The 26,955-nt window shown below is 45.5% G+C and overlaps 1 protein-coding gene across 2 annotated transcripts; it reads right to left on the reverse strand.

Annotated features, from left to right (window-relative positions):
• Positions 1-256: 256 nt before the first annotated feature.
• KPNB1 (karyopherin subunit beta 1) lies at positions 257-25,629 on the reverse strand. Of its 2 annotated transcripts, XM_052785328.1 has the most exons (22): positions 25,506-25,628; positions 25,144-25,202; positions 21,685-21,867; positions 20,025-20,225; positions 18,258-18,410; positions 17,109-17,168; positions 16,676-16,765; positions 16,143-16,253; positions 14,411-14,512; positions 12,975-13,199; positions 12,352-12,543; positions 10,907-11,037; positions 9,492-9,639; positions 9,096-9,167; positions 6,602-6,746; positions 4,847-4,929; positions 4,111-4,218; positions 3,710-3,853; positions 3,493-3,598; positions 3,048-3,162; positions 2,280-2,441; positions 257-1,588 (listed from the first exon to the last, which is right to left on the reverse strand). In XM_052785328.1, coding segments are annotated over exons 1-22 (2,631 nt in total). In that variant the 5' UTR covers positions 25,546-25,628; the 3' UTR covers positions 257-1,587. The 2 variants fall into 2 exon arrangements, with proteins under 2 accessions (XP_052641288.1, XP_052641287.1); XM_052785327.1 differs by lacking the exon at positions 257-1,588 and having other exon boundaries at positions 2,276-2,441; positions 25,506-25,629.
• Positions 25,630-26,955: the final 1,326 nt, after the last annotated feature.

Genomic DNA, 26,955 nt, shown 5'->3' on the forward strand with positions numbered 1-26,955 from the left:
TCCGTTTTTTTCTTGGCTTATTGCTGACAATCTAGGATAAGCAAGGGACTATTCCTCAAAAGCAAAAGTCTCATTTATGAGGAAACGAGAGATTCTGATCCTTCATGTGAAAATAGACGTTGCATGATTGGGGAAGCAGTAAACAGCCAATTCATTTCTGAGTTGCCCATCAGACTGTTACTACTCTATTGGAAAAAAAAAAAAATCATTAATGGGTTCCCCTTTTGCTGGAAAGACCAAGAATACAAAAAGGAAGTATTGGGGAATGTTTGACACCATTTTATTAATCTTCAACTGCAGTGGAAAAATATAACCTTTTACAAGTGCCGTCTTGTGTAAGCTCAAGTCAGTATATATATATTTTATATAAATTTCTTTTTTCCTTTTTTTGTTTTTGAAGTGCAGCAAGAGACCAATACCACATTAAATTTGATCAAATAAAGAGCACAAAAGGCCAAGCAGTTTCCAAATGGCATTTTATCAGATTCTGTTTGAACATTGAATTTATCCTCATTTTGCAATCCAAAATATTACCTGAAGTTTTATTTTGTTTTTCAACTCTTTGGCACAATTTTTGTGGGTGTTCGGGCTGCTACAGTACAAGTCAGGAGAGATCTTTCCCTTTGCGTTCTCACTGCCAATTCGGAGCACTTAATGTTTTTTGTGTGGGTTTTTTTTTGTCTTTTTTTTTTTTTAAGCCTGAAATCTTGTTTGACAATTTATTTCTATTCCCTCTAACGCAAGAGTTTTGTTTTCCCCCATTTCTACATTCACAGTTGAACAATATTAAGGAAGGAAAGGCGCTTTGATGAAACAAGATCATGAAAAGCGTCACTCAGAACGGGAGCTCTGAACATTCGTCAGTGTTTCCCTAAAATAAAAAGCCCTAAAGAGCGACTTTCCTTTTTTTTTTTTCTTTTTTTTTTTTTTCCTCTTTTCTTTTTTACATCTCTTATGCTGCATCAGTAGACTGAACTTCGGTTAGTTTATGAAATGCAACAGCTAACCCTTTTTTTGGGAAAAGATAAACTGCAATGACTTGAAGTTGAGAATGTGGATACCGCCTCATTCACACACACTCACTCCTAGACTGAAAATCCTTCACCCCCTCCTTTTATCCCATGCACCGACAGCATCGTGCGGCAAAGGTTACAGCAGGCGGCTGGAGACCCAGGCTCCATCTCTCTCCAGCAGCCAAAGCCAGACCTCAGACAAAGAGCACCACAGTTGAACCCAGTTTCCTCTCCTCCAAACCGGCCGTTCCCCTTCTGCGCCGGCCACGACAGAGAAGCTAGTCCTGGTCTGTCAGAAGAAGAGACTTGCTCGTTACTCAGACAGAAATCGGTCGTTCCCTCTTCCCGAAGATGGCTGATGCCAGGTTTTTCTACGCAAGTCAGTGCTCAGCTTGCTAACAGCGCTGCTGCTGTTGCTGTGGCGGGATTTTCAATGTGGTGTGTTTCAAGCCTCACTCACTCATCCTCTCATTCCCAAACATTCAGCATCCGTGCACACTCCTCACTTCCGGGTTTTTTCAAAAGATTGGAGATTTCCAGTGGGGGTCTCAGGTGTCATCCCAATGGTAACAGATCTGCAAGCAAAAAGAGTCCATCAAAAAAACCCCCAAACCACAAAACTCCACGTTTGGGAGATAAGACTAGCAGTAGAGTGGAAAAAAAATAGACTTTGCAGAACCAAAAGAGAAATAATAGGGATACTAAGGAACTTCTCAAGGTGGAGTGACAGAGCTGTAACAGACTTATTCTCCCAATACACCATCGTGCCCCTATGTACAACCCGCTCCTTTTAAAAGGCACTTTGGTAGAATCATAGACTCGCAGAGTATCTCAAGTTGGAAGGGACCCATAAGGATCATCGAGTCCAACTCCCTGCTCCTCGCAGGACTACCTAAAACTAAACCATGACTAAGAGCGCTGCCCAGACACTCCTTGAGCTCCGAGTAGGACTGAGGAGTCAACAGGCTTCAATTACACGGCGTTTGGAGGAGTGCAGGATCATCCCCGACTAGCAAGGGTGACACATTTCACAATGCAAGAAGCCCTCCAGTCTGCATCTGGTCTTGTGAAACCCAAGCAGTTCACCACGTTTCTCGGTTTGTATTTGTTCTGATATACAAGACCACAGATGGGGCTTGTTTACAGAAAAATAAATGAGAAACAACCTAGAGAACAAGGCTTTTGCTAAACTCCTGAGTCTGAAAGAGATGCTTCGCCAGTTTCATAATTATGCAACATGAAAAGGAGGTGGGTGTAATCCCTTACCAAGCTTGATTCTTCAGTTTTCTCAGTTCTTTAGTCGCCCAGGTAGCGAGGGTTTTTGTTTTGTTCGTCTTGGATCTTCTTCCTTCAGTTAGCAGTTCATGTATCATGGGTCTAGCTTCTACTAATTTCAGTACATCTTTTCCAAATGCTGTACACAAATCCCTGAAGAAGACAGAGAGGCTTTGAGGCTGAGTGCCACAAACAGATGTGCCAGTACCACTCTGATCAGCTCTTGCTAGCAAAAAGAAATCTGAGTCACAGCTAACGTCCTTTTTAAAATGCTGCATATGGTCACTAATTTCAGCAGGAGAGCTGAACAGTTTTCTGAAATTGTGACTAACCGGAGGCATTCAATCTCCTGTCCAAAGACTGATCTCCCTGATGTTCCCATCAGCTCTCCCTAAATGCAGTAGAAAAGATTAAAACACCCTGACCTGAGTTCCTCCATACTCGGGGAATTGAGGGTGGGGTGGGTTTTTTTTAAGCCCAGGTCATCCTTGAAAAATCCTAGATCTGCAATTTCTGTAACACACATCCAACTTTCACTTCTACCTACTGGTTTTCACCCTGTCAGTTAAAGGACCTCACCTGCGTAACCACTTCACACCTTGGGTTAAACATCCAACACTAGACTGTAAAAACCCAGAACTGATGTTAAATACTTCCGACAGTCATAAAAATGCAGCTTTAAATATTAAGGCTGTTGTACAAAGATTTTTATCTATCTAATGAGCGTGCTGTCAGTTGAAATAGGATCAGGATGCTTACCCTATCAGTCCAGCAGCACATGCCACTACTCCATCGGTGTGATCCTCATCTCCAGCAATGTGGTCAATGTAAGACAGAATAAATTCTACTCTGGGCTGCACCAGCATCACATCCGCTGCAGGGTGAAACACAGTTTGTGTTTAATAGTCTATCCTTTAAAAGGGATTCCAGTATACCCCCAAACAGGCAGATTCTGACCCCAGAAGAGCTCTCTGAGATAAGGAGGGGAAAAACTGCCAGAGAAGAAAGAACCAGTTAGTGAAGGGCTCAAAACCCATTCACTGCTCATGGCAGCAGAGCGTTCACTCCCACACAGAAGGGAACGAACACGGATATGCCCATGGACGTGATAACAACCGTGAAACAGCTTATCTAAGCAGAGTTCTTCCTATCTCCCTTTGTCATTTCAGGCACAGAACCACCACAGCAGGACAAGAGTACTCACGATGAACGTTTTCTTGGTCTCCTTTCAATCCTTGGATGATGCCAGTGTAAGCTTCCAGGCAGCCCTCCCTCAACTCGTTCAGGTAATCCACCATGTCATAGTCAGACTGGAAAGGCAACAGGAAAGCATACTTCAGCAATGCCCCCGCTGACACGTACAGAGCCCTTACTCGTTTATGATTTTAATGAAGGAACTGAAGCATGCACCACTGGCTTACCTTATCAACCTGCGCTTGGGAAGCCTGCTGGAGGGTATTCAGTACGACATCTAGGTACTTCTTAAATTCTCCTCCAATGGCAAGGGCAATATCGCCAAACACTGAGAGAATCTGAGGCTTCACAGACCTATGAACGTTTTCATTCTGGAAGAGATTTCGGCACCATAACATTCAGTTGCACTTCTTTTTAATGGGGGAGGAGCTAATAAATTAAGAATTTACTTGAAATGTAAATCCTTACCCCCAATAAATTTGGATTCCATTCAAATAGTAAGCAAGATAGTTGTCAAACACGAGATCTTCAGAGCATGCCTAACACTTCTGCTTCTCCCACCTCCCACTTTCTTCTCAGTGTGCAAGCCAACTGTTACTAACTGGCTAATGAGAAGGTAAACACTCACCCCCAAGTTCTCCAAGAGCAGCTGCATAACCTCATCACAAAAAGGCAAGATGTTGGATTGCAGGGCTCTGCATAAGTCACCAACGAGGCCCACTGCAGCCAGACAAACCTGCAAATAGAACAGCAAGTAAGACACCCACCTAGTGAGTCAGTCTTCCACCCCATCCTTACAGCTCCAGCTTATTAAAGCACTAAGTAGTGGTGAGTCTGCAGCCATTAAACCACCGAGAATAATGACCCTCATACAGCAGCTGATGAGTCCCTGCTTCGTTAACCATTTATGTCACAAAGCTGCAAAGAGCTGAACTTGCTTCACCAAGGGGGAGGGCAGGAGATCCAGATGCCAACAAAGTGACAGGTACTTGGTCTGAACAAACACTACCAAATTCAGCAGCCGGGCGGTCTAAACATCCACCCCACGGCAAGTACCATGACTTGACCTTCTAATGGAAATTCACAGCCAGTAGCAACCTCTTTCCTCATCAAGGCCAACTAATATGCAGCCACTGTGAAAACACAGGTGTCAAGTCAATGAAGGCCTTCTGCTGAATTAAATACAAGAGAGTCTAAATTTGTGCATGCAGCCAGTAATTAGAGAAAAGTCTATGGGACTCCAATTTTGGTTTCATCACCAGAAGCTGTGGTATTTTACAGATGCACACCTGCTGAACTCAGCATCTGTGAGCAGATGAGAATTTAGAGATTGTGAACACAGGGCTGCCTGGTTTGACCTCTACCTGGTACTCAGCATAGTTCTTCAGTCCGATGCCAAGGAATGGTTTGAAGGCATCCATGTACTTCAGAAACTCTCCACCTAAGACTGTGCATGGAAAATATTCTGGTTAGAAAAAAATCCCAACCTATGACCTATCTTCTGGAGTTCAACAAAACAGAACCCCACCATTATATTCCACCCCAAACCAGTACCTGTATGTTCCATAGAAGCACAACAAACCAATTCTCCACTAGACGTCACACAAAAACCGAGCATCATTGAAATGTGTCCATCTGGACTAAACAGATTTGAAAGCACTCAGTTCCTTGCGGGCCTTTGAAGACAGACAACCCCCTCCTGTGCTCAGAAAGGATGTCAAGATCTTCCTGACTGAGCAGACCCATGAGAGGGAGAGGGACATGGCAGCACGCTTCAGACAGGGTTTGGCACTGTTATGTTGCTTTGCATCAGCTGAAAAGTCTACACCTTTTCCCATTGCTTTACTGCCCTATCAGCTGTAACATCTTCCATTTGGAAACAGCTGCTCAACCTCTTCAGAGCTGTGCAGTTCAAGCAGGGCCCTCTACAGTATGTTTATATTTAAGCACTATTTGAAGTAAAATATTTCTGCTCTTCTGTGTCAACTTCTCCAAGTCACTTGCATTACTAAGACCATGCATGCAGACTTATCTATCCAAAAGTGAAAAGGCCTTTGTCCCAAGAGGATACACACTTTCATTTTTACTTGCTGGTTAGCTTGCAATGATCCCACTCAGCCTTTTTGTTCACTTCCCCAGCTTCCTCGGGCAATCTCACTAAACGTTCCCAAGAGCAGTCAGAGGGGTACCCACCAAAGACCTGCAGTCCAAAACACGCTAGTGTGGGAAGGGGCTACTCCAAAAAGCCCAAACCAACCCTGCTGCACTTACAAGATGTCCTGTGTTCTTGATCAGGCACATACTTCTACTAGAAATAGGTCCTGTCACCTGCTCAGACCCTCACAGGCTAGCCAGGATAACAGCCTCAGAAAAAAAGGGAGACTCAAAGGAGCCTCTCGACAAACTGATCTCCCCAAAGAACCATTTCCATATCACGGCATGGCTTTTATTAGAGATAAGGCAGGAGTGTTAGGCAATGAGGTTACATACAGACTTTCAACAGCACCTCAACTTTCACACTCATTTGACAGCAGAGTGTGTTCCTAGAGCTCCAGATGATGCCACAGCCACCACCACCTAAACCTGAACCACAAAGCTCAAAGTGCCTGGAATACCACAACCCAAATTTTATTTTACTTCACCCATTCTGACCCACTCTAACACTCATCTTTGCCACTGTGATTTCTTTTAAACGGGAACAATGACTGTAAATCCACCACTGACAAAACGCCACGAAACAACCACGGGTCACAGGCAGCAACAAGTATAAATCATTAAGATAACGTTAAAACTGTCCTGCAGCAGCACAGAGACCAGGTTCCCATTGTGCCGGACTCTATATAAGGTAGCACTGGGGGGGGTGGGTTCTGGCAGAATTTGCATTGTAGCTACGTTATTAATGGAAAACAAACCATTCATTCACGAAACACAGTCTAGCATAACCAGCCAGTCTCAGCTTCACAGATAAGTGTGGTGAGATGTGTGGTCAAAACCATACCTCAAGCAAACCAGGAACTAATGTTTTTCACCGTATAGTCAAAAAGAGAAAGCAGCAAACCAGTTCTGCCCCAGCTCTGCCTCCCCCTGAACACAACCTCGCTCTGCAGTGCAATACTGACCTTCTACCAGGGTGCTGACTGCCATCAAGGCATCCTCCTGCACGCCCCCCGAGCCCGCCGTGCTCTGGAACATTCTCAGCAGAGATGCCATCACCACGTCAGAGATCTGCAAAGCATCCTGGTGTTGGACCTTCCGGAGGACATTCTGGGTGGGAAAGGAGAAAGAGATTGTAACTACTTCCATCTATGCGAGGCTGAATCGCGCCTTTACATCCTCTGCGCTAGCTCCAGCCCAGCACATTGGGCTGCTAAAAGGAAGCTGCTGTTTGAACTCTGTTGCTGCAAAAATATGCTTTGTCAGTGCAAGCGCAAAGTCCCATTCACTTTAGCTGCATTCAATTTTCCAGCTACAGAACAAGCTGAATTTACCTTTCCTGCTGCATAGGCTATTCTCCGGGCTTTCCATTTGTAAGCTGGCATTAAATGCGACCAGCCCAAATTTGGCCCTATAAAAAAAGCCCGTTTCCATCACAGCAATGTGACCGCAATCTCTTGATGCCAAGTATGGGTTGCACGTAAGCTTTGCTTCTAAACCACAGAATTAAGCTTTAGAAATGCTGGTTGTTAAACTACGACATAAGCATGTCCTTACTGCTAACTGCAGTTAAACCTCTCCTACCCAGGATGAAATGGAGAACAAATTAACATACCACCAATGCAAAAATACGTTTACAGGAATGCATTTAGCACTGAGGTGTTTGAAAAGCAAAACTGATTTCTGGAGGGAGCAGAAGCAGCCTTACATACGAGCAGAGCAGGCTGGTGAGCACACATGTGCTCTCTGTTATCCAGCACATTACAGTGAGCAGAAGGCCAAGGAAAGACCCCAGGTAAATACCTGAGCTTAACCTATGCTCTGCTCCTACTGTACAGTTCTGACTATCCCTTTCAGCATGCGAAGTACAGAACACAGCTTTGATGTATCCTTATTTAAAATAAATTTGCATTTCCTATGAAAAGAGGAAGACTGATTCCTTAACCTGCAGAGGAAAATAATTATTTCAAGTCTGATTCTTCAAACTGAGTGACTCCAAAGAGATTTGACTTTGACTGTTCAAATAATTGGTCTTGATTTTCTCATTCCTTTTAAATATTAACAAATGTTTTTCTTCTGCTGGATGTTCATAATTGTATTTCCAGCAGAAGAGAAAAAGTATGTAAGAAAATAGTGTATTTGACTATGTAACACTGAAAAAAGTCTCTTTGCTGACTTTTACTTGGTGGTATTTAAGTATCTGCTGCCGCTACTGTAAATCCTTAAGGTTCAGATTTTACAATAATGAAGAAACACACATTTACAGACTAAAACTAGTAGTTTAATTCCACCTGTAACTACACTTCCCACAGGCAAACAAAGCTGTCCTGAAAGAGAGCCGTGATCACATTGTACCAAAAGGAGAGATTCTAGATACTGAAGTCTCCCCATTAAAGCCCACCATAAGGACAGATTATTCCCATCTACCTATTATTTGAGAAATTACCCTAAAAATTGGAGAGTGAAAGTAACAGCTGATGCTATGGGCTTTTGAACAAGAAGGATGAATTGAATGATATCTCAAAACAACCTGGAGACAACATCCAGAAGACCTCCTAACCTCGCTTAAGAAAATGGGAAGCAAAACCCAATAGAAACAGGCTGTTAGCAACAGGCGAGGAAAAGGCTCCCTTTCCTGGACTAATAGGAACGGAAGAACCAAACTGCAGAGAACAGGTAACACCACCCAACAAAGGAATAAATCTGAGTAGAGATAGATACTCTGCTCTGCTTTTATTTCAGATTACATAGTACCCTGTTACACGCTCCTTTCTGCTGAGCTGCACTGATGCTGAATCTACATCTATTACAGTTTTCTTTCAAGCAGCGCTTTGTAACTAAGCTAGGCGTGACAGCACAGTACCACCCTTCCTGCAGTGCAAACAGGAAAGCTTCAATATCAAATACCATGTATTTCAGAAGGATGGTCTGGTGAATCTCCTGAGCAGTTTTGGGGGGAAAAAAGTGGCTGTTTTCAGTGGACTTTGTAGAACTAAGCAAGGAACTGAAATGCACTAGTACTCTCAGTCACATGGGCTGTTCATTACCAGATGTTTAATTTCAAGGACACTCAGTGCATTTTAATTAGTGCCATTTTAAATAAGAACACCAACCACAAGAGGCAGATGAACGAATTAAAGCCGTTATGGAGTTTTTTTCTGTGCCAACCAAAGCAACTGTTCAGCCTGTAGCAAACATAACAGCCAATCTGAAAGCAAATACAATCTTTAACATGCCACGTACAGCGTTCTTTATTCATATTGCCCTAAATTTTCTAAGTCGTACTCTACCGAAGCCTTCTGAACCTTGTATCACCTCCCACGTGTCAGCTGGGACACAAGATCCAATTTCCCCATTCAGATCTCATCAACAGGACCACGTCTGCATCCTCAGGGGCACAGACATGTCTCCAAACCCACCTCTTTCCCATAACCACAAACACAGGAGACAGGAACTTACCTGTAGAGTAGCACAAAGAAGAGACTGAAGATCATTGAACTGGATTCTGTCAGAAGTGCTCTGGATATGAGACTGAAAAAGAACAAAACCCCACATGTGAAAAGCCTGCATCTCAGTCCACGCAAACCCAGCAGATTTTGACAGCACTATGAGTTGCAGATTCACTTTTAAATATTCGTTTCTTCAGATTTAAGACAAGAGGTACTGTTCAGAAGCTTAATATATCTACCTATCTATAAAAAAAAATAAAACCATATCATACCATACTATATGCAGTCAGCAACAAACCTCATTTTTCTACACCAGATGAAGCCACAGCACAACAGCAACATCACACCAACTTAGTTTCCTTAAACCCCTTACCGTAATGGAGGTTTAAAATTCAGGTTTACCTACCTCCATCTGCAGCACTTGCTGAAGTCGTTCCATGATGACCAGAGTTGTCTTTTGGACAGCAGGGTAACAGTCCTTGGCACTGTTTTTCACTATTTCCATCAGAGATTCATACGCAGAACTCCTCAAGTTATTCTGGTGTCCATCAGGCCTGTAACAGAAGGAATGTATTTGCAGCTCCCAGTGCTCAGGCTTCCTTAGAAACAGACTGGGGTTTTTTAGTTTTGGTTTGGTGTTTTTTTTTTTTTTTAGTAAATTGGTAACAGCTAAATTTTAGTGTTGTGACAAGCAGAAGCACTTGCATTCCCGTATTCCAAGACTTGAAAGTAAATGAGATTTGTGAAGCCACTTTTGGAACATTTTTTCATTTGCTATTAATAATGACTTCCAATATCTTCAGTCACTGGCAGCAAGTACAGGAGCAGAAAAAGCCTCAGACCCACATCTTCCAGTGTGCCATTATCCTGCCTGGGAAGAGATGGTCTCAAGAGGTGAGCAGCATACATTACTACCTCTCTGACATCCCTCCAAGATGTTGGTGAGGGTGTTAAATTTGAAATAAAGACAGCTGAGATCTATGCTAAGATGACTGATGGGCTTCAGAGCCTTGAGCTAGACGCTACACTTCTGGTTGGATGTAAATTAGATAGGAAGAGTTTAGACTTTGAACTGTTCAGACAGAGACACCGCTTAAGAAGAAGTAGTCCTCCAGCAAAAGGCTTCAACTGACGATTGAACTGATCCAAGGATTGAACTCTTAGCTGTCAAGATTTATGCGACCTTCAAGGCAGAATATGACTTCAGCATTACCCTTATTTTTGCATCTGCAGAACTGAGGAAAATATTTTGCCTTGTCTATTTATATTTCAACTTAGTTGGGAAAAGGACAGTATCTGGCCTAAGTAGGTCCTCAGCTCTTCTGGGAGTACCTGGTGCTAATGTAAATGGATGTAACACTACAGCAACAACGACAGCATAAAACAATCACAGTAAAATGAACTGTACGATACACACAGATTTCTAATTATGTCTTGCTGCAATCCTAATTATTCAGTGGCCTTGTAGCCAACCTTGAAGAGTCTTATGACTACTGTACAAAGATGTGCACAGTCTTAAACTGTGCTCAGAGACTTCAAAGTAAAATACAGAAGTGGCACTCTTGGAGGAAACACCAGACTTACTAAAAGCAGATATGGACAAAATATTGAGAAATTATTTTGTGTGAATAGCTTTCTTCCTGGGGATCAGCATTCTATATTCCATGTGATACCAAAAAAGCCTGGTTCTGAAAAACACCATTCAGATCTAAGCTGCAAGAGAAAGAGGACCAACAGCCTAAAGTAATAAAAAAAAAAAAAAAAAAAAAAAAAAAAAAAAAAGCATCTTTGTAGAGCTTAAGCCAGCCGGTTTAGTGTTACCTATCTGCAGTCTCCAGAAGTTTCTGAACTATTAGCTCAAATGAAGAGGATAAGCAGTAGGTTGCTGGTTCTTCCTGATCATCAGCTACATCTGCAGCTTCATAGGCAGCTTCAGCAAGACTAGAGAAGGCCTGAAACACAGAACAACCATTGCTATTACTCAAAAGAGTTTACCCTCACAAGCCCAGAAACATGTATTCCAACAGTTTTCGTTCCAACAAAAAAAGCCCCAAATGTGCAGGATTAACAGCTCCCTTCATGAACAGCTAATTGTTTCCCGCACCTAACTTTGGTGCAACGGTGATGAAAATTTCATAGACTTAAAACATAACATTAACATGTAAGGCAATCACGCTGTCTGCAGACAAATGTCTGTACAGCGTTACTGGTCTCAACAACTGGTAGTGTCAAGAATCAAACTGAATAAAGGCAGATTGCTTGAACCTTGCAGGGTATTAACAGATTCTACCCACTATCCTGGCACCATCATCACAAGTTAAAATCCTGGTTTAGACAAGGCTGCGGACTGCTCAAATTCCCAACAGCAGAGCAACCGTAACTGCTCTGAGAGACAGGTGGATTAGAAGAGTTGAAAGCCTCCTGATTTTCATTTCAATCTAAAAACATATAGTAGTCATCATCTTCAGAAGACAAAAGCCACAGCTACATGGACTTTTGTCAGGATCAACGTATCAGGGAAAAGCTTCTGTGCTGACTAGAAGTCTTCAAACCTCTGGAATACTAAGAGAACAAATTCTGTCATTTCTAAAACTTGTTTTGACATGCAAATACTCATCTCTAGCTCAAATCTTATTAAGCAGCTCTCTCAAAAGGCAGTAAGGGACACATCTTCTTTATAGTGAAAGAACAGATATGCTACTTGGTAGTAGACGTGCATCAAGACGACGATACAACTGAAGTTAGCAAACCAACCCAAGGGACCGCAGCTCTGTAAGTGAACAAAAAAATCTCATGCCCCTCAATTTAGTTCTGGAACCACTGCAGAAGCAGGCTTAGGTGATGGGAAACAAGGTATCTTGTCTTCTCCTTAAGATTAAGAAGGCAATCCAGCTGCCCCCAAGATAAAAGCTAAATCCCAGCATGCCTTTGCTAAACAGCTATCACACCTGTTATCAAGGACAGTTTCCACAGCATTTTCAAACCGAAGGCAACTTCTACACTCAGTGAATACTAGCATTTTTCTCCTTAAAATCCATTTCTTCCTTTACTCTTTCCTACCAGAGCCACAAAACAGACTTGAGGTAACTTACAGTTAACAACAGTTGCGCGTGCTGGATGACCAAAGCACTGAGTCATCTCTGAAATCCATTTAAGTGTGCGAATATATATATGTATGTGTGTGTATTCATATATATGAATATGAGCTGCATTCCCCTTGTTGACAGAAACTTATCATATGTCCAACAGCAAAGGAACTGCCTTACCCAGCACACATTGGAGGCCACTCTGGGCTCAGCGCTCAGGCCCTCCATCAGACACTGCAGCAGTGGAGCGAGGTAAATGTCATTGATGGCAGCTTCAGGAAGCATCTCACAGATCCTGCCCACAGTCCAAGCAGTTGTGTCTCGAACCACAACACTGGGGTCCTTCATTAGTTCTATTAAAGTTGGCATTGCCTAGAACATAAATCACAGTCAGGAGAAAGATGTGATCATATGCAATAAGTGGAAATACAAATTTGCCACTGTTTCTGATTTTAACGTATTCTCTACCAGCTAGCAATAGATTGGAGAGAGGAGGACAGTCTAGATCCACCTAGGCCATTGTTCTCGCATTTTGAGATTCATAAAGTTATTTCCCAGGCGTAAGACTTGAGAACCGAGGCACCTGGAGTCAGGTATTCTGAAGTCCTGCATATCCCTGTGATTCAGAGCTACGCAACCAAACTACCTGCCCTAGCCCTACCAAATCTCTCTAAAACATGATTAAAATGTGGCATCCTTTTGCTTTTCCTCAGATTAAGAACCATGTGCAAAGCAGGTGTCCTCCTCCAAATAAATCAAAGTTTTTGCTCTACAAGCCTCCAAGAAAACACAATGAATCTTACCTGTATGACTAGTGGTTTGAGCTGGTTAGGCTCTGGTCCTTCCAAAATGCACCCAAAAGCCATCACAGCTGCATCTCTGTATCGCCAATCTGGATTTTTAATGTGTTCTTTAATAAAGGGCAGCACATGAGGAACAATGTCATCTTCACAGCAGGTCGCCAGGAGCATGAGGCAGACTCCTGCTGCTTTGCAGGGATTCCAGTCGTCATCATCATCGTTTTCATCCTAGGAGGAAAACAGCACCCCTGGTCAGTCTGGGGGAAAATATTCCTTACCACTCACAGGCAGTGGCATCCTGTTGGATCTACTGCAAGTAACACTGCCTTACTACCAAGTGTTCTATTTAGAAATTAATTCAGGTCTGGAAGGACTAGCTACATCTCTGACAGAGAGGCAACCTGTGTTACTTGCATCATCTGTACCTTTCCATCCTGCTGTAAGGTTGCTAGCTCTTTACTGATGCACCTACAGTAGTCTCATACATCTTCCAAACTGCTGCTCTCTCATCTAGGTTGAGATTTTGTTCCTTTGATCCATGCCATCACCTCACAGAGTGGCCCGCTGTACCAGTTAAATAGCTTCTTCCCCACAACTGTTAGCTCAGCCACTTACCAAATTCCTTTGAAGCTGTGTACCTGTGATTCTCTTATCTGTTTTATCTTTCCTGTTTTAACAAGCACTTTTAGAACCTCCTGCAATTTAACTCTCCGCATCCAAGCGGACAGCGATACAAAACAAACAGGGAAACAATTCCCTGGATTCACTAAGAACACCAAGCATTTTCCCAGTTCATTGCAGTAAGGCAAATGAACTCCATCCTGTATGGCTTAATTAACAGTTTTATTTTATAATTAGACCTGCTGTAGCAAGTTATTCCATTAATTTTGATTAGACTGTGAAACACAGTCCAAACAAGTCCCTGTGAAGTGCTTAATAGGTACTAAATAAACATGGACTTCACAGTTCAAAAAGTAAGCCTCAAGAATTCTAGAAATTGGATCTCTAATGACGCAGAGACTGTATATTGGTTTTAATTTCACAAACATTTCGTTAGGAATACAGATAACTATCAAACCTCTTCAGAAACCATAAATACAAGCATGCGTTGACAGAATTCAGCATAAAAAAAAGACACTGCACGCAGTCTCACAGTCTCAGCCCTAAAAAACGATGCATCATTCAGAGTGGTGCATGATGTCTCATCACAGACCAAGGACTGCCACTACAGGTGCTCTGAACAAGCGCACCGTTAAAAACTACCCGAGGGGACCTAAAGCACCTTTGAGACCTAGCGTATCAAGAAGTCACCTATGCAAGGGAGCAATGACCACCACTGACAATTTGCTCCTCCATGCAACAGTAGCATCACTGTCCCAGAACCCGAAAGCAGGCATAGTACATATTTTTTGACATGCAGCAGGGATTTTGCAACTCACCTGTTTTGTTAATGTTTGTGTTAGAATTGGGACCAAATACTGTAGTGCTCCCTTCGCGTAAAATTTGCTAGTGTGCTCTGGAGGCCTTCCTTGCTCTGCTGCCTAGAAAAAAAGGTAGCAAAATGATTCTCAGAGGCTATATAGGCATGAGGTCTGAATTATGAACGCCAGTAGATACAAATTGTCTTTTGCACGCTTTCCTCTCCTTCAACACAAACTTTAAGTTACCATAACACACAGAACTTCAAGGACACCCTGCACCAATTCCAGTTAAATATTCAATAAGCAAGTTCAATTTGCCATTCCATACACATATAGAGCCCTTTCTCACATGGTACAAATATAAATATTTTCAGTTTGCAGTTATGTATAATTAACAAGTGACCCCAAGCAGAAGCCGCAAAAGGTCTTCAGCATATAAACTAAACCTACGTGCTGCTGACTGTCCTTTTATCCTTGCTATCCTTGCTTTTTTGGGCATTCAACACAAATATATATTTAGCTACTTTTAAAGATGGATATGATTCATCTAGAGCCCTTCAAAGTTTAAGCTATTATTGATCTCCACAGCAAATTTATGCAAACAGCATCTGCATGCAGAACAATATCCCAAATTCATCTCCAGCCCTATCCATTGTAAGGGATAACGATTACTTTTATTTCATCCCATAATTTTATACTTAACTCATAAATAATGTATTATACAGAACGTGATCAATCTTTTTGCACACTGGGGTAGGACTAAGTCAGTCCCTCACACCTGTAACAGACCCCAAAAATCTTACACGTAAGCATAACAGGGTCCACTAGGCCTCCAAGACAGCAGGTAATTCAAGAAATGCTCTCCCTTCAATGCAGTATGTATATCTCAACAATTCAAGATGCCGTCTTAATGAAGCAACAGCTCAAAGATCTTCATGATACTGAGAATTTTCTGGTATTATATTGTGCCTAGCATACACACTTGATGGGCGTTTAGGTTAACCTTACAGGAGTAGCTTGAGTTGACTTTTGAATGCTAAGAAGAAATCAGGTAGCTGTCAGGTACCATTTGCAGAAAACTAGCACTTCTACGTCGCAGTGTGTTCTCATCAAACCTGTCAGAGAATCTTTATCTCAAGTAGTTTCAACTCCCAGCCAGGCTGGCATTAAAAGGATTTTGCTCACTTAAAAAGGCAGTTCGTCCTAATCTAATCTAGTAAGCAAAAGGGGTTATATTCAAGCTACACTAAGAACTTTACGTTAGGCTACAGAGCCTACAAAATAACCCAAAGAGTTATTAAAGGGAATTCCAAATGGCGGCCCTTATGCAACCTTGGCTACAAGCTTCGCATTTACCTTGAACAGCAGAATAAATTAACCATAGCTGAGCCTTGGGTAAGACAACTGCTAGGACCCAAGCTATCCACTAAAAACTAAGCTGGGTACCACAACACTGTGCTAACGTCTGCAGTGCACGTAACACCCACAGAGTCAACCAGCCTCATGGGCTTCGTGCCGCCTCAGGTCTCAGCTTCTGTCACAGACATGCATCACATCGCATCAGAGTGGTGCACGGTGTCTCATCACGGACCCACGACTGCCGCACAAGGGCCTCAGATGAGCTCTCCTACACTATTCCACTTGGGAGAACAGGAGGACTTTCAGACACAATACAAAGACACGAGATCAGCATTCCCAAATAGACGATCACGGGCGTTCGCCGCTTTTCAGTGGTCACTTGTGAGCTCACCTCAGACGCCTCTATAGCCAGGTCCATCTCCTCATCGCAGACGTTTGACCAGAACTCTATTCCCTGTAGAGCCACCTCATCTATGTCACTTTTCATTGCTTCAATAGTTATCTTTAGAAACATGAAAGAAAGGAGGGGAGAGAAGGACATTTTAGCAAGTTATTTCTCTTGAAATAGGTGCCCCAACTTTTGGCCAACTGGTATGAGATTCAAGATTGTCTGAAATCAGATGCCACATTAGAGCTACTGTTCTTGAAAACAATCTCCTCATTTGGAAGTTTATCAGCTATCAGCACCTCGGGAGGACTGCAGAGCAAGTCAAGCAATCTGCACTGTCCTGACTTTTTGAGTCTGAAACACCTGATGTTGGATTTATGGATTTTGCTAGGAGAAGGATTCACAGCATGCAGTCACAGCCAAAGGAAAAAAAAACACATCAGGAATGCAAGGTAACTTTTCCTCTTGGATTAGGACAAAGGAGTACAGGAAGATCAGACAATCAGACAAATTACATGAGAAACCCGAGTACTCACAGCAAAAAGCGCAGGACCCATGTATGTCTCCATATACTGATAATAAAGGGACATTATCTTCACCAAATTCTGTAAGGCAGCCACTCGTACCTGTCAGAATAGAAAATGGATCAAAGAGGTGACCTTTCTGAGTGCTTTGAAAACCAAGCACAGTTGTAGCCTACCACACATTAATAACCCAGCCTTTCTGCTGATTTAGTTTACTCCAGACCCAATAAGGTCTTTCACAAGCAGCAACTTAAATCCTCCTAGTAGTTTACTACTTCTAACTTTGAGCATAAATCTCATTTTGAGTACTTACATGCGCATCAATCATTTAACAGAATACCACTTACTTCATGTAACACTTTTCAACTGTTTTGTTGATGCTAGAGGTTCTAGCCCGCTTCCCCAGAAAGGTGCAGTGACAAATCAAGCATTCAGTTTCACTCACCCTTGTATCTGGACACTGTGTTGCTTCACAGACTACTTGCATAATAAAGTGCCTTTCAGACTAGAAGAAGAAATAAAAGAGCATTAGAAATGCCCTACAAAAGCATTAAAGTCTTTGCAAGCCTTCCTACGGAGGATGTATTTTGAGTCTGGACTAGTACATTCACTCATGCAGCACTTCTGAAGATCAAGGAACAGTACAGGTTACTATTCGCTGCAGTATTTTAAATCATTTCTTCCCCAAAACGGGAATCCCAAGCTTCCATTTTAAAAACTGCTCAACAGGCTGTCCAAAATAGAAAAATACAGCAGAACTAAAGACACTAGCTTTTTTGGGGGGAGAAGAAAAAAATCCTGCTATCTCCTGAACTATTTCAGCAATTGCTTCAAGAAACCTCAAAACTGAGGACATAAATTTGAGGGGCAGTACGTGGATCCTTGCATTTCAGTAGGAAGGAACAGACTTATGCCCAGCCTATTTACAGTACAGAAGCCCAACAGAAATACAGTCTGAATGGATCATGCACCTCCCATCTCAAATCCTGAACGACTCTAGCTGATCCCCATCAATTTCTACTGAATAGTTGACTGGGGAAAGTTTTCATTAAAAGACCTTCAATATTAATTCTGTCTTCCCCATACTCTCCCTGGTAGAGGCCTAGAGGATAGACTTAATCCAAGAAGGAAAAGAAAAATCAATAGATTTGTCTGTTCTGAAAAGAATCTCATTCTGAGGCCCCTATTCTGAAGACTCTTACAGGCCTTCCTCCCCCAACAATTTTCGGAGGCAAAGTTAAATCTGGATTGCTGCCACATCACTTGAAAGAAAGTGCTGATCCAAGCTTGTACTCTTACAGCGGCATTATAGAGTAGAGTTTGATTAGGAAGCAGAGCATCTAATAGGCTAAACTCTAAGGTCAGTTCAAATTTATCCAAAAAAAGTCAATGATGCTTCCCTTCCATTGATGAATCTGTGAAGATTTCTATAGTATTTCTGCATTACAACAAGAACATACCGGATTTACAGAAACGAATCCAAGTCTCAGTTGCAACATAATTATGCATCAAAACTCAGCGTGGTGCATGATTTCTCATCATAGACCGTGGATTCAGCCCTTGCATTTTAGGCCAAGAATCGTTACCCCCTCACCTCTTTGTCAAAGTTTGCTTTGGTGAATTCCAAAGAGTTCAGGAGTGCATTAGTAGCTGCTAGCTTCACATTGTTGCTGGGCTCTTCCTTTCTCATTCCCTGGATGATGGCTGTCAGGATCTCATTGGATTTGTCCTGAAGCTGCTCTGGATCCTAAAAGAGGTGTTGATAATGTTATTTGCCAGCCGAACAGCTTTCTCCATGTTAAAGTACCCTCTAAGTTTGACCCTGAAATCTACAAGTAGAAGTTTTAAGACACGAAGGCCCAGAAGCCCTTTGTTCCCTGGGAGAACCAGAACGCAAGTACAAGGAATTCATACACCACTATGTCTTTACAGCTTCTGGGACAGGAAAGAGAAGACTGAACTGAGCATAAATACTCCAGATATTCAAGTCATAAATGCCAAATAAACTCCACTGTTTCAACTAATAGGCCAACAAGCTTCAGACTACTTGATTTCATTCAATTAGCAAGTTAAAAACTGATTTCCAGTTCCTTTATATACTGGGCAGAGGTCTAAGCCAGCAGTTGTGGTCAAGACTTCTACTGGTAAAGCTGCCAATCTTTTTTAGGCAAAGGGCAAAAGTACATTGCCTGGACCAGTAGCAAGGACAGGTAACAGTTGAGCACTCAAGGCTTAAAGAAGAAAGCTGTGAACATAGACTACAGATTAATCTTAATTCATGGTAAATTTAAAGACTGCAAGATCCCCAAATAACTGTATTAATTGTTACATCAGAATTTATCCAGCAGCAGATTCCCAAACTACGGTCACGAACTGTGTCACAATGCGACTGACAAACTACAAAACTCTAAGAGGGATCTTGGTTACAAAACACTCAGTGAGCAAGCCAGGGCATCCAAAAATCCAGAGGTCAACGATACATACCACCCAAAGAAACAACAAACACGCACTCCAGCCTTGCAACAAACAACACTTGACCTGGAGCACTCCCCTGTACAGCTGTAGATTTCCTCTTTATTTCATTGACCCTCCACAAAGCAACCCACCTCCCCAGTGAAACCAATCCCCTGCAGCCTGATGAAAGCACCAAACAGAAGATTTCTCTTTCTGCCAGCAACATGCCACACGTACATTGTCTAAGGCATTCAGTGGCACCAAAAAAGCAGCAGCTAATTTTGTTTTTCAGTGGTAGGTCAGACAGCACACAGGGTTTTTGCAAGCAGTTCACATCAGATACTTGATGCAACACATTGCAATACTGCAAGCTACACTGATAAAACCCTGAGACCTTTTGTAGAAGGTGCCTCAGAGAGCTAAATATTCTTGCCTGTGCATCAAAAATTCCTAAATTAAGAATAAAGGGACTCCTCACACAAGACAAGGGTAGCTGTCAGGTTTCCCCAACACATAAGGGAATCAAACACTTATCACTCATCTGTAACATTTTACACAACCGGACGTTCAGCTGAAGTTTTATAACAGCACCTCTCACCATCATATGACCGCAGCGACACAGAGACTCAAATCTGCACCTTACGAAAGATGACCTGGATTTGTGCTGCGAAAACAGGTCAGTCCTTTCAGACACCATCCTCGCATGTTTACTGCCCATCGTTCTGTCAGCACACAGACATCCTCGGGAGAAGTATTAAAAGACAGCCACAAGGAAGCACTACAGCCTACTAGATACAGCGGTGTGAGAAAGGAAAGGCTGGAAGAGAAAAGGTGCTGGGGAGAGGCTGGGCCAGCACTTAAAATATACTCTCAATAATACTTAAAGTAGTATTTAAAATATACTCACGATATCCTGACAGATGTATCCAATGGCCTCCAACGTCGACTCTTTCATGTGCTCTGTACTGTGCTGGTTCGTAACGTTCGCTACCAACTGGGGAATGAGTTCGGGCCACTGGTTCATGGGGATCTCCGCGCACGCGATGCCAGCCACGCACTGGGAGGCTGAGCTGGGCCTGTATGTTTCTGTACCCAACGTCTGCAAAACCTGCGGGAGAGATTAGCAGGCGACGGTTTGATGTCAGTGACCAAAGAGAGACGGGCGCTGGCTTTCCACTCCAGTCTTTGCTTGATGTTATTCCAAACACACCCCTTCCCCAATAAAGCAGTTGGCTTGTTCTGCTTTCTCCCACTGCAGACGAGGCCGTGACCACGGACAAATAACATTTGAAATGAACTTGGCCATGGCTGCCCCTTTCAGGAAGTGAGATACAGCTGTGTGATTACACGTACTTCTACCACATCCTTTAAATCCCATACACAATGCTATGCGCCATAACGTGCAACAATGACTCACTGAACAATTCCTCCCCGCTTGTATTATAAAGCAAAATTGCAAAAGCTAAACAAACTGTGGTTTAAAAGTCCCCCCGCAAATACCAGACTGTTTATGCCAAGATAATCTGAATAGGACCGAATAATTTTCTTTCTTTTTAATTGTAATCAGAAGAATGATTTTTTTTGTATACCTCAATAACATGTTTCTTAAAAAAAAAAGGGGGCATGTGTTTGTTTCAGCATTTCCAGTTACATGTCTTCATTTTCCATATATCCACTTAACAATTGCTATATTTCTAATGTTACTTGACAGAAAACAGTAATAAACTGGTTTTGTTAGCTTCAGTACACCACATGACGGCTCCTGTTTACAGTACAAGTTCCCCCTTAGCTATCATCAATGTAATAAAAGACTAAAGTTGTAGCTTCATCACTCACCCAACCTTGTTCCGCTATATACGGATTCTATTAACACAAAAACATTATATAAAGTGTATGGCCAACTCGCATCAATTACATAACCCTGCGTACATCCAAGTACACCTTTGTTCCCATCAGCCAAAAAACACTAAGCCACCAGTTCTGCCATTGCAAGTCCTGAACTTCAACTATCAAAGAGCACAGGAGTCATCAGGCAAATTCCCCATCTGTGTGAAAATTTAAGAATATAATTTCCTATTTGGAACTTGCAAATTTTTTACCCTATTCTACTCTTAAAATTTGCTAGGCCTCGTGTAAACACACGTGTTCCAACAGAGTATGCTTCAAAGAGGTTAATGTGGATTGTAAAACAGTTGAGGAAGCTGTTCAAGTATAAGAAAAAGCAAACACCAACCCAGTTGCAATCACCCGATGGGGAAGCCATGCCCATTAGCTCCCGCAGTCACACAAGACTATTCAGAGGCTCCTTGTAAAAGTATTTACAGGTGTGAATTTAAAAGCAGCAGCCTCATACCTGTTTGGTTTTTTACCCTAATAATTCTACAGATTAAATATGCTAGAAGCAAAGAAGCACCCAAGCAAGTGCAGATGACATTGCTTGTCTTGTGAAAGGGAGCAGCCAGCCAACGGAAGACTCTTCAGGTGGAAAAGGACAGACAAGACATTCATCGCTCATCCCCCCACCACAAGAAAACAACAGGCGGAAAACCAAAAGTCACAAAACTTACATAGTTCTTCACTTCCCTGCGGGCATTGGCGTCGATCGCGAGCCATCTTTGTTGGTATTGGGCCTTGATGTCGGGGTCCTTGGATGTCAGGGAGTTCTTGATCTGCAAGCCGGCCGCCACACGGGCAACTTGGCTGTTGCCGGGGTTTGCCAGCACTCTGGACAGTTCCACCAGGAAGGTCGGCTGGGGAGAGAGGAGGGCTCAGCACCCACGCCTGCCTGCCCGCACCTGCCTGCACCCACCCCTGCCTGCACCTCCCCACTAACAAGAGAAAAAAAAACCAACCAAAAAACCCCTATCACCCAGAAAAATGAGATCACGACTCACTGAAGCTCCTTCTCTACCAGGCCTACAGCAAACCGCCACCACCGAGCACCGATGGCGGCTCTATCCCGAGATTATGGGCGTTAAGCTCCTAATTAGAACCGCTGGAAAGCGACGTAAGTTGGCATTGACTTTGCTGGATTTTTTTTTTTAGCTTACTTGAGAGACTGTTACCTTCCGTGCTCCTGCCTGCTTTAAGTATTCCTTTAAATAAACTGCTCAGGTTGTATGCCAAGATATGTGTTTTCTGGATGGATATCAAACATGGTGAAGAGTAACTCTCTGCTACTTATTTCCTTGCTTCGAGGCAAACACCCAAACGATAATCTAACACAGGAATTGCTAAAATGTGAAATCAGATGCTCCTTTGGTGCATTACAAATAGGTTTGCAAGATCACAAACTTCCTTCTCTGCAATCAAAGGTGCATAGACATATATTAAGACTACCCGTCACAAAAAGGGCATACGTGTGGATAAAAATACCTGACATTCGTGCCACTTGCTTTTGGTGAGAGCTAGTGAGAAATGCCTCCGCATTTAAATCCTTTCCTGATTTGACAGCTTTACATTTCAGAGACTTCCGCCGTGTACAAGATACAGCTAAAGTTTCAGCAGCGAAGCTTTTTCATTTCGCTGGCCCTGTGAAGCATTTTGCCTACTAAGAAAACCTTTCTAGGAAATAGTGGAAACAGCTGCACCACGTTCAAAACTGTTTCACATCAAGCAGGAGCATGGTTTTCCTGAAAATGTTTAACATACAGTTATGCATAACCCATTTCTATAATCTCTGTAACAGAACTTAAGGTAGATTCAAACATTTCAGGGCACCAAAAAGCCATTTTTAAAACTAACTTAACTTCCAAAAGTTCAACAGAAACATAGAATAAGTCCAGTATCCTGGACTCCACATTTTCAATGACCAAGCGCAGCTCTTGAAAAAAAAAAAAAAAAAATTTTAGTTGGGCTATCCAGTACTTTTCAACATTCAAACTGCAGAATTTGGAAACAAAGATGTGGGACAACTTAAACTGATGAGCATAAGCCATTAGAGATACTCTGAAATTTTAATGCAATAGATGAAACCCCAACAAATATACTACACTGAACCACTTCCCAACCGTCAAGATTGCTCACGTTTTATATACTGATTTTATCAGAAGCGAGGAGTCATTCAAAAAAAGTTCACAGGACAAAATAAAAGTGTTGCTGCCACGTTTGAGAAGAAAACTGTACTAAAATTCAAAGGTGAAGAAGCGTCCTTGGATTTCTCACTCATAAATTAGCAAAAATTTGTCTTTTCCTGGAGCTTTAAGAATAATTCTAGCTAAAAATGAGATGCATTACATTAAGCCTTCCAGACTTGAGACTCAAAGCAAATGCGTACGACCTCAGCTCCCACACCCACAGAAGTGTCAATGAAAATCTCAGAAAAGGGTCTAAATTAACTACAGGGAGGAGGAGGGGGAGGACGAGGAAGAACAAGCCGCTCTGCGGGTACATCTCCATTAACTAACTGGGAGATCACTTCCAGCTCCGGGTGCTCGGCTGTGGCCCCGGGCGCAGAACTTCTCGCCCGACCCAGTACCTCCTACCCCTTCCCATCTCAACCCCTTCCCTCTCCCTGGGCCAGCTGGAGCTCTTCCCACCCACCACGTACTGCAATGGGAACAGCCCTCAATCCCACATCCTCACTCTCCTGCAAAGCCGAGCCACGAGCTGCCCTCGCAGCCTACGTGGAGCTCCTCAGCCCCTGCCTTTCCCCAGGCTGGACCATCCCACGTCCCCATTCCAGGCCAGGGCACAAATTTTTAGCCCCAGCATAAGCTCCGCTTCCTCTGCTTGCTGCCTTTATGTGGCTCTGGCAAGGCAGCAAGTATAAATGAAACCTTGAAAAATTAGTGTATCCCTCAGCTCTTTCAAAAGCCTGAAACCCAGGATCACGAGCAGCTCAAGCACATCGCCCTGAAGTACTTCACGTAACACAGCCCAGAAAGCTTCGGTCTAACTGGGGGGGGGGGGGGGGGATCCTAAGACTTAACAAACAGCAATTCAGAGAATTTTGACTCAAAACTGACATTTGGCACAAAGGCTACGTCAATTCTGGTTCTGAGGGGCATCTCGCACACCTTAAAACGGAGCAACAGAAATAAAGACTCTGTGACTTCCCCAGTTCACACCAGTGGAGACCAGTATATGTAACCACTTAAAAAAAAAAGAAGGATGCCAGTTTTGCTTGCGATGAGAATGCACCTGTGACGACCACACCACCGAAAGGCCGGGACCCAACACCCCCCGGGACACCAGCCGCCCTCCCGGTGCCGCCGCAGACCCTTCCCCTCCGAGAGCCGGCAGCGGCTGCAGCACCACACCTTGACTAAGCAAAAATCCTACTCCGCCGCCCGCGAGTTCAACTTCCCCGCGCCGCCCCGGTTCCAGCGCACGGATGAGACGTGGGGTTTGGGGGTTTTTTCCTCTTTTTTTCTTTTTAGGGCTTTTTTTAAATTTTTTTTTTTACATTTTTTTTATTTTTTTTGTTTAAGGTCACAGGGAAAACTCCAGGCCCAGCTTCCCGGCTCCCCAGCGTAGCTCCCTTCCCTTCCCTCGGGATAAAACCACAAGCCCCTGACCTCCCCCCACCCCCCCACCCTCCCCCTCCCCTCTTCCCCGGGCCGGCGGGGCTCCGGGGGGGGGGGGGGGCCTGCTCCGGTTCTCCCGTCCCACCACCCACCCGCCTGCCCTTCTAAGCGGAGGATATAAGGCCGATGGAGGGAGAAGGGGGCCCGGGGGCGGCTGTCGGAGGGAGGGGGTACAAGCGGGGCAGGCCGCGGGGCCGGGCGGCGCCCGGGGCAGCGATGGCCGCGGCCGCACATGGCCCGCGGCCGCTCCCGCAACCGGCGCCGCCCCTTTTTCCCGGCGCCGCGTTCCTATTGGTCGGTAAAAGACGGAGGAAGCGTTGCTATTGGCCGGGAACGCGGCGGCCGGGCGCGGGCAGGGTAGGTTGCGCTCCATGGCGGTTCGGCCTGGCCGGGAGGGCGGGGCGGGGGGGGGGGAGGGGAGCGCCCGCCACCGGTCCCGGTCCCGTCGCCGCCCCCCCACCCCCCCCCCCGCCCCGGTTCCGTTCCCTACGCGCTCACCAGGTTCTCGATGGCCGCCTGTTCCAGGAACTTCTGCGCCGCCTCGAGCTCGGAGCGGTCTGCGGAGGGGAAACCGGGGGAGGAAAGGGAAGGGGGAAGGGAAGGGGGGGGGGGGGGAACCGGCGTCAGTCAGCGGGCGCGCGGGGCCCAACCGCCCGGCCCTCAGGCGAACGACCGGCGGACACGGCGGCCGAGCCGCTTCTCCCCGGTTCCCACCCCCGAGGCCTTTCCCCGCCACCGCCCACGCCCTCCCGGGGCCCGGGGGGCCGCCGCCGCCTCAGGGGATACGCGGCCCCCGCCCCGCCGGGCCTACCCACCCTCTCCCTCCCTCCCTCAGGCCGCCGCCGCCGCCCGCGCCCTACCCGGCGAGACCGTCTTCTCCAGGATGGTGATGAGCTCCATGGCGGCGGCGTGGCGGCTCCGGCGCCGGCGGGGAAGGGAGGAGGGGAAGGGGGGGGGGGGGTTGGGGAAGGGAGGAGGGTGGGAAAAGCGGGGCGGGCCGGGGCCGGGGAGGGAGGGGAAAGGAAGAAAGACGGGTCCTGCCCTACGGACGGGGCCGAGGGAGGGATCCCGCTCGGTGAGGCCTGGCGGGGCGGGAGGGGGAGGGGGGGGGCACGGCGGGCGGCGGCGGCGGCTCCTGCTGCTGCGGGCGGGCGGAGGGAGAAAAGGGCCGCGCGAGCGGGGAGGGCGCGCGCGCGCACACCGAGCGCGGGGCGGGCGGCGGAGGGATATCAGCCGGGGCCCGCCGCCCCAGTATCGTTTCTCTCATTGGTCGATGATCTCCATCGGCTCTCGCTCCCATTGGTGAGGAAGGGCGGGGTGCGGTCATTGGCGGGTAACGGGGAGGAAGATAGGAGGCGGGGTTTCCGGCGGTGCTCGCGTTGATTGGACGGTGCCGGGAAGGGCGCTCAGGCGGTGCTGGGGGAGGCGGCCACGTGGGGGTCCGTGCCGCGGGCGGGGGCGGGAACCGGTACCGGCGGTTGCCGGCCCGACCCCGGCCCCGGCGGCTGCTCCGCCCGCAGCAGCCGTGGGGAACACCTGCTTCCCCCGGAGCCGGCCCCAGGGGGAAACCACGTGCAGGGCCCCGACCGGGGAACGGAGCCCTGGGAGGGAAACCGGCCGGCTTTCGCCGCGTCGCCGCCGAAACTGCCGTCGAGTTTAACGCCGCAAGGTGTAAAGGAGGAGAAGGCGGAACGGGCTGCTGCCCTGCCGCGGACCCGGAGAGCCGAGCTGGGCCGGGCATCCCGCAGGAACCGGTGTTGTGCCGGTAGCCGTGGTTGAACGGTGCCGGGCGGGGAGAGAGGGTAGAGCCGTAACGCGCCACCGTGAAGGGCCCCCCCCCCCCCCCCCCGCTGGTTTATATATTTTAACTGTTCCCCAAGGAGACAGCCCCGCCGGTACCGTCCCTGGGTGGCTGCCACCGGTACCGGCACCGAGACCCCTCATCCGACCTCCCCGCGGGACTCGGGCCGGGGGGGGTGTCCCTCTGCACCCCTGTCTGGCCCGACCAAAGGGGTGACAGAGCCGCACATCCGAGGGCAGGGAAGACCGGACCCCAATCCCTCAGGATGCAGGATATTAGAGGGGAAAGAAAAAAAAAAAGTTAAAATGAACACCTGGGGAAAAAAAAAAAAGCAGGGCAGAACAAAGGTGTAACTGAATAATTAAAGCCCAGTCAAGGCTGTCTCTGTGACTTGCAGGGTTCTAGCTTGCTCACCAGGAGAGAGCAATTAGTAACACAATCAGGCTGTATTGTGGGACTAAATAAATCCCAAGGCCACAGGGAGAAGGGACAATTACCTGGCGACCCAG

Source organism: Harpia harpyja, chromosome 4 (assembly GCF_026419915.1).
Source record: "Harpia harpyja isolate bHarHar1 chromosome 4, bHarHar1 primary haplotype, whole genome shotgun sequence".
NCBI lineage: Eukaryota > Metazoa > Chordata > Aves > Accipitriformes > Accipitridae > Harpia > Harpia harpyja.